The 7,286-nt window shown below is 35.0% G+C and overlaps 1 protein-coding gene across 1 annotated transcript; it reads left to right on the plus strand.

The window, feature by feature from the left end:
* Positions 1–208: 208 nt before the first annotated feature.
* Positions 209–6,321, plus strand: LOC127174229 (5-hydroxytryptamine receptor 7). Its single transcript, XM_051124575.1, has 3 exons — positions 209–223; positions 788–1,419; positions 2,507–6,321. The coding sequence occupies exons 2-3, from the start codon at positions 788–790 to the stop codon at positions 3,258–3,260; spliced, it is 1,386 nt and encodes a 461-aa protein (XP_050980532.1). The 5' UTR covers positions 209–223; the 3' UTR covers positions 3,261–6,321.
* Positions 6,322–7,286: the final 965 nt, after the last annotated feature.

Here is a 7,286-nt window from a genome sequence, read left to right on the forward strand (position 1 = left end):
TCTTTTTTTAACCTGTCCTCTCTGTCCCTCGCTCTCTAATGTTTTTTTATTTTACTCCTCTTGAATAATACATGGCCTTACCTCTTTATTTCTCTCCTGCAGGGTTTTTGGGACCGTCATTCTCCCTCGTTGTGTGAGCTGAGGTCATTCTGTAGAAGCAGAAGACACCATCATATCCTACCTCGATGAGTTAATGATGACTGGGAGCTGTTCCTGTGCCTCAGTATCCTTCCAGTTTTAGTCTCACAAATACTTATGTATTATTCACAAATACTATAGCTTTCTCTACAAATCTAAATGATTATCTGAAATGATCCTGCATTAACACATCTTATACGATGTTACACACAGTTTACAGGTTTCAGTTACAAAAAATGTATTTAATATTGTAACAACAATTTTATTATAACCACAATACGTTCTACTTTTAAGTTGAAATTTTTATAGTTTAGAGTGAATGCCACTATGATCAAAGAAAGAATAATCATATTTCTATGGTGGCTGTAGAGAAAAGCTATAAGTGTTAGGAAATATTATTTGTTTTATTTTGTTCACACTAGCCCACAATTCTTACATGAATGGAAGTGTATTGTGATGCTTAGTCTCTTTTTCTCTTACACAGATGACTACAGTCATACTGTCACAGTTCGGATCATTCTGTAATTTTTTATTCAAAGAGTCACGCCCATAAACATTTCGCGTCATTACGCACAGTCAAGACGCCAATAAATGAAATGCCGTGAAGAGCGCGCGGTTCGTTCTGTAAGCGTTAACTTGAATGGTGTAGATGGGATGTTCTTCTGTTATCCCAGATAGAGCCAGAGAATCAGTGCAGCATATGTGTGTAATTACATATCATGCATTTAACTGGGATTTGGATATCTTATGGATAATGAGAGCAACATCTTTTCAGAACCAAGGACAGCTCTCAACAGCCAATATGATCTCCACACTGACGAAGGATCGTGTGCAGGCACTCATGACTAGTTTAACATCTGAAGTGATGGACGTGCGCTTTCTTAACAAGATGCACGACACTACTACAACTTTCCCGACGCCAAGTTTTATGGATAACGAGACCAGATGCGGAGAGACGATTTTAAGTTACGGACATGTTGAGAAAGTGCTCATCGGAGGGGTTCTGACCTTGCTTACTTTTTTAACAGTTTGCGGGAATTTGCTGGTGGTAATATCAGTGTGTTTTGTGAAGAAACTGAAGCAACCTTCTAATTACTTAATCGTTTCTCTGGCCGTTGCAGACCTGTCGGTTGCGGTGGTCGTAATGCCGTTTGTCAGCATCACTGATCTCATAGGAGGACAGTGGATCTTCGGTCGTGTTTTTTGTAATGTTTTTATCGCCATGGACGTGATGTGCTGCACCGCTTCAATAATGACATTATGTGTCATAAGCATAGACAGGTAGGTCTCCCAAACGTAAGTGTTGTAATTTAAATTAGAAGCAAGCATAAATTGGTTAAACTAATTAATGATAGATTACTGTTTACAGTTTAAATGTTTCATTCAGTCTGTATGTTATATGTACAAGAGACCGGGGTGTTGTCACATTTTACTCAGCTGAAAATTTCTTTTGAAAATCAGTTTCTATTTAGACTTATATCTTAACTTAGCCATTAAACAGCGTAATTTAAACACATTTTCAGGATAATGTAAATACTAAAATAATTATGAAACATGGAACAAGTTGTAAAACCAGCCAAAATGTCAAAATTAATGTGAAATAAAATGTCAAACCATCAATCCATTAATCAAACCATTAGTCAAAACATATGTATAGAGAGAGAGAGAGAGAGAGATAATTAATTAAATATAAATTACAGTATGCACTGAAAAAAAATTGTTAGGTAACATTATAATGTAAAAATGTTTCACCAAAAAAATTGAGTAGATCATAGTAAAAGTTTTTACCGTGTAATTTTGACATTAATAAAACCAGTCCTAACATCATTCAGCTTAAACAAATTAAGTTTTTCTCAAGTTTATAAACCTAATTTTATGGGTAAAATCAGGTAGATACATCTCTTTAAATATTTCAATTAAAAGTTACCCCATTTTACGGTCTATGTAACATTTTTAAAAAAACGCTTGAAACCTTGCAATAGAAATCTTCCTTTTATATATATTCAATGATTATTCAAATGTATGTCAGAGTGATTTTATTATAATCACTTGTTTAATAAACGAATATTTAAAAAAATGTAGTTTGCAGGACTGAATTAAAAAAAAAAAAAAAAAAAAAATAAAATCCTGCTGGACAAAAGTTGCTTGACTATAAACCTTATAGCTACTGTGATTTATTCATTATGACAGCAAGCCCTGGTCTCTTTTCAAGAAGTTATTTCAAGCTTAGATTGTAATATTCCAAAGAAGGACCAAAAAAAACGCATTGCAAAAGTGCCCACATTTATGCATTCTTTGACAGTGATGCACTTTAACAGTTCTTTTTTTCCTTCTTTTATTTTTCCCATTCTCCACTCCATTTTCTCAGGTACCTGGGCATCACTAAGCCATTGACGTATCCCGTGAGACAGAGTGGAAAGTGCATGGCCAAAATAGTGCTGTCTGTATGGCTTCTCTCTGCCTCCATCACCCTGCCCCCACTGTTTGGATGGGCTCAGAATGTCAACGATGACAACGTGTGTCTGATCAGCCAGGACCTGGGCTACACTATATACTCCACCGCCGTGGCGTTCTACATCCCCATGTCCGTGATGCTCATTATGTACTACCGGATATACAGAGTGGCAAAGGTGAGTGCTGCCAAACACACAATCGCTGGCTTTCCCAAAGCTGAAGATGAGGAAAGTGTGAACTGCGTGACTGCGGCCCTAAAGCTGCAGAGGGAGGTGGAGGAATGTGTGAGCTTTTCTCGCTTTCTCAAAAATGACCGTAAAAACATCTCTATATTCAAAAGAGAGCAGAAGGCAGCAGCCACCCTCGGGATTGTTGTGGGGGCTTTCGCCGTATGCTGGCTGCCCTTCTTCCTGCTTTCTACAGCACGGCCGTTCATCTGCGGAGTGCAGTGTAGCTGCGTGCCTTTGTGGGTGGAGAGGACGCTGCTTTGGCTGGGCTATGCCAACTCACTCATAAACCCTTTCATTTACGCATTCTTCAACAGAGACCTCAGGACCACCTACCACAACCTCATCCGCTGCCGCTATCGGAACATCAACCGCAAGCTATCGGCAGCCAGCATGCACGAGGCTTTGAAACTAGCTGAGAGACCTGACCTGGTGCTGTAGGCTGTCCATACCCTTCATGTCTCTCTGGGGACTGATGCAGTCACACGGAGGCTGAGAGACCTTTTTGATGAATTCTTTATTGCTCTCGCAGAGGAGCTTTTTAGTCACTTCAATTAAGTCAAATTGCAATGACTTCAATTAAGTGAAATTGGAATGGTTGTAAAGCTTCATGAAATGTTTTATAAAATGCTTTATAAATTAGACCTTATTGCTGTAAAATGTGCTTGATGAAGGAGAAAAATAGTAATCAAAATCAAAGAGCAATGAATACACTAGTATCATGTTCGTATTTCATAGAGTATTCCTTGTTAATTTCTGTGCTTATATTATAAATGTAAGACTTCTTAATAACAACAAAGCCATGGTAGCATGGAAGTAACATTAAAAAGAATAGTTTACCAATAAACTCAAACTCTGTCACCATTTACTTACACTCATGTCATACCAAACCTGTATGACTTTCCTCAGTAAGTCGCAAAAGTTACATTGGCTTACTTTATAATGACATAAAAATAAAAAATAAACAAAAATGTCTAAAGTTGATAGATTTTGAACAATAAGAGTGTGAGTAAATAATGACAGAATCTTCATTTTGGGATGAGCAATTTCTTACTTGAGGACACATTTAAAGCATAATACAACATTAGAATAAAATATCCAGTGTATAGTAATCAAAAAGATGTTTTGAACATTCCACTTCGTTGCAGTCTTGTCCCTTCTGCCCTTCAAATCACCATCAGCGATTGCCACTAATAATGTGACAGCAAGTTGAGCGTGTCACACCAATAGTCGTATTATTAGAAGCAAGGTATTTATTGTCTTCTAGCTGTGAGAAAGACAGGGGTGGGCAGGTGCCTTTAATTTGTCAGCATGCTTGGCCAACAGATGGTAAACAATACATCAACATGCACTGTGACCCTGCGGATTTGACAGACAATTTAGTGACCATGTTCTAGGATATGAAATGTCTATCATACAAAGTTACAATTAATATTGTAAGAAAAAGTACTAAACATGAATAATGAGTTGAGATTAAAATAGGTTTTTAAAAGTTATGTGGAAACAAAAATATTAGATTTGGTCAATTTAGAGAAAACATAGTAGACTGCTCTAATTGTAAGTCAGTCAGACAGTATACTAACAATAATAATAAGAAGAACTATTATAAATATAAATATATATATATTATAAAATTAAATATAATATTAAAATTAAATGTAAAATTTTCTTGCAAAATCATTGTAAAGAAACTATTACAAAATATAAACAAATATAAAAAACACAAACAAAAATATACAAAGGTAAATGGATAGTATAAAACCAAAGAAGCACCAATGTTAAAATTGTAATTCATGGATATACAAATATTCAATATTGTCCCTATGCATTCCTGCCTGAAAAGAGAAAAGATAGAAGTGTATCATTAACACTGGAAAAAAAATAATTAAATCAAGAAGGACTTTCTAGACAAGTAAAATTGTTGTTATTTGTTATTGTCTTGTTTTCAGAAAAAAAGTCAAAATTAAGTGAGTTTTTGCTTAGAACAAGCAAAATAATCTTATTTCAAACAGAAAACAAGATTATTTTGCTTGTTTCAAGCAAAAACTCACTTAATTTTTACTTGTCTAGAAAATCCTTCTTGATTTAATTTTTTATAGATATTTTGGCTGCAAACAAGACATAAATCCAAGTAAGAAAAGCTTTTCTGAGGGCACCAAACAAACTGCTATGGTCAAAATAATCTTATTTCAAACAGAAAACAAGATTATTTTGCTTGTTTCAAGCAAAAACTCACTTAATTTTTACTTGTCTAGAAAATCCTTCTTGATTTAATTTTTTATAGATATTTTGGCTACAAACAAGACGCATAAATCCAAGTAAGAAAAGCTTTTTTGAGGGCACCAAACAAACTGCTGGTCATTGAATTAAATAGGATTAATTATAAAAATGCTTAGACTTTTATGATTTGCCTGATATACTGAATCCCCGGTGAGGTCATATATTGTCCTTTGTTCTATAAACAGAAGGGGAAATGAATGGGAGTGTCATCAGCGGAACGTGTCAAGCATCTAAGGCTAAAAAGCAAAGGATATTAGTTAGGAGTTACTCGTTGGACCACATTACAAAATCAAAAGTGTTTCAGAGGTTTTATCAAGATGTTTTGTTCTCATGTCATACCTGAACTGAACATGAACGACTGTTCTGTTAATTGTACCTCTTTCTGAATGCTGTGACACGCTGCCCTGCTGAGTCTTTCAGTCTTGTTTTTCCATCTACAGCGGCACAGCATGAGGGCTGGTTCTTGTCCATTTCCCTGGGGGCTATTTGGAATCAATATACCTGCAAATATATTCAGATTTAAGGCTTCGATGGGATACGCAATAGCGGTGTACTTTATTCACAGAGGACATCTGTCAGTTTAATATTGTCAGTTACAAGTGTAAAGATTGTAGTCCTGTAGTTTAATTCTAGACATGTATAGCATTTTAAAATGGTAATGTTTAACACTACCAGTGATAACTATTGAATCAGCTTTGATATAGTTTATTGCTACTGATGCCATTGTTTTTCATGTTCGCCATGCAGTCTAGCAAAAATAATCTGAATATCTAAACAATAACAGTGTTTGCAAGGCAGCACTGTCTTGATATTCCTCTTACATTTAGGTTAGGGGCTTTTTTTGTAATGTAAGATGTTTAAATAAAGAATGTAAATATGTAAGAAAATTTCGCATTGATGTTGATTGATTCAGTTAATTCAAATTGTAACTGACAGTGTTGGCACTTTTGTAGAATTTACATTTTGAATTATAACTGGTCTTCTTTCAACTATTTTCATACTCAGTTGTGATCACTCTTGTTCTTGCATACATTTAGCCCTGTTGAGTGTCAGCAGCCATTAAAAACTAAGCCTAAAAACTTTTTTAAACACTTAACACATTTGCTGCCTTGCAAGCACTAGTATTTGCTTTAGGGAATGCAAATCTATTTTCAATATCAAGTTAAATTAAAAGGAAATGTATGTCTTTTTGTACAGTAAAGATGATGCATTAAACATTATTTTGTGGTGAGCAGTGTTGGGCATGTTACTTCAAAAAAGTCATTAGTTATAGTTACTAGCTACTTCTCACAAACAGTAACTTAGTAACTTAGAGTTAACAACTAAGTAAACTAAAAGTAACTAATTACCAGTGACAGTAACTACTGTGTTACTTTTTTTTAAACAATATTCAAATATCTCAAATAAACTTAGATGCTCCCAGTATTAAATATGTTGAATGAAATAGACAACAAATAGAATAAATCATTATTATAAAACATTGTACACTAATCTACACTATTTTAATGTTTCTGTGGGACAATGTGAGAGGCACCTATTAAATATCAATTTCACTAAGATAACAAAACTACGACGAAATCCACTACTGATAACAGTATAAAACGCAATAAAGATTAATGAGCTGCTGGGTTCATGAATATTAATTACGTTGTCTGCGTTCGCTCAAACTGATTTGCTAAAATCAAAACAGAGGCGATAACAGATGAATGACAGCCAATGAGATTGCCGTTTGCGCATTAGTTCCGCCTACTACCGGAAAACCGGCAGTTCTTAAAAGCTGATGAATTCCAAAAGAACTCTGTTATTTTGATAGAATAGAACAAAGAATATCGTTTAGAAGCAGCGCGTCAATTCTGCATGGTATATAAGACTCTCTCGCTACGTATCTTTCTTTGCGTGTGTGAGACAAAGCGATGACTTCACACCAGAGTTCAATGTTCGTCAAATAGAGGTATGCTGCGCATCCATTCAGGTGAACTGAAAAATAAAATTATGATAATATTATAATAAATTATAGTAACGCAGCATTTATTGTCAGTAACGGTAACGGCGTTGTAACGGGGAAACTTCGTCTGATTACTTGTTACTGAAAAAAATAATGCCGTTATTCCCATCACTGGTGGTGAGATTCATATTTTTCTTACCCCAGCTTTACAAATTATCACACACACACTGCTATGGCAATGT

This window comes from Labeo rohita, chromosome 12 (genome assembly GCF_022985175.1).
Source record: "Labeo rohita strain BAU-BD-2019 chromosome 12, IGBB_LRoh.1.0, whole genome shotgun sequence".
NCBI lineage: Eukaryota > Metazoa > Chordata > Actinopteri > Cypriniformes > Cyprinidae > Labeo > Labeo rohita.

Coding starts and splice junctions, on each gene's coding strand:
- LOC127174229 (XM_051124575.1), top strand. CDS start 788: ATGGGATGTTCTTCTGTTATCCCAGATAGAGCCAGAGAATCAGTGCAG. Junction 1,420..2,506: donor TGTGTCATAAGCATAGACAG/GTAGGTCTCCCA, acceptor CCATTTTCTCAG/GTACCTGGGCATCACTAAGC.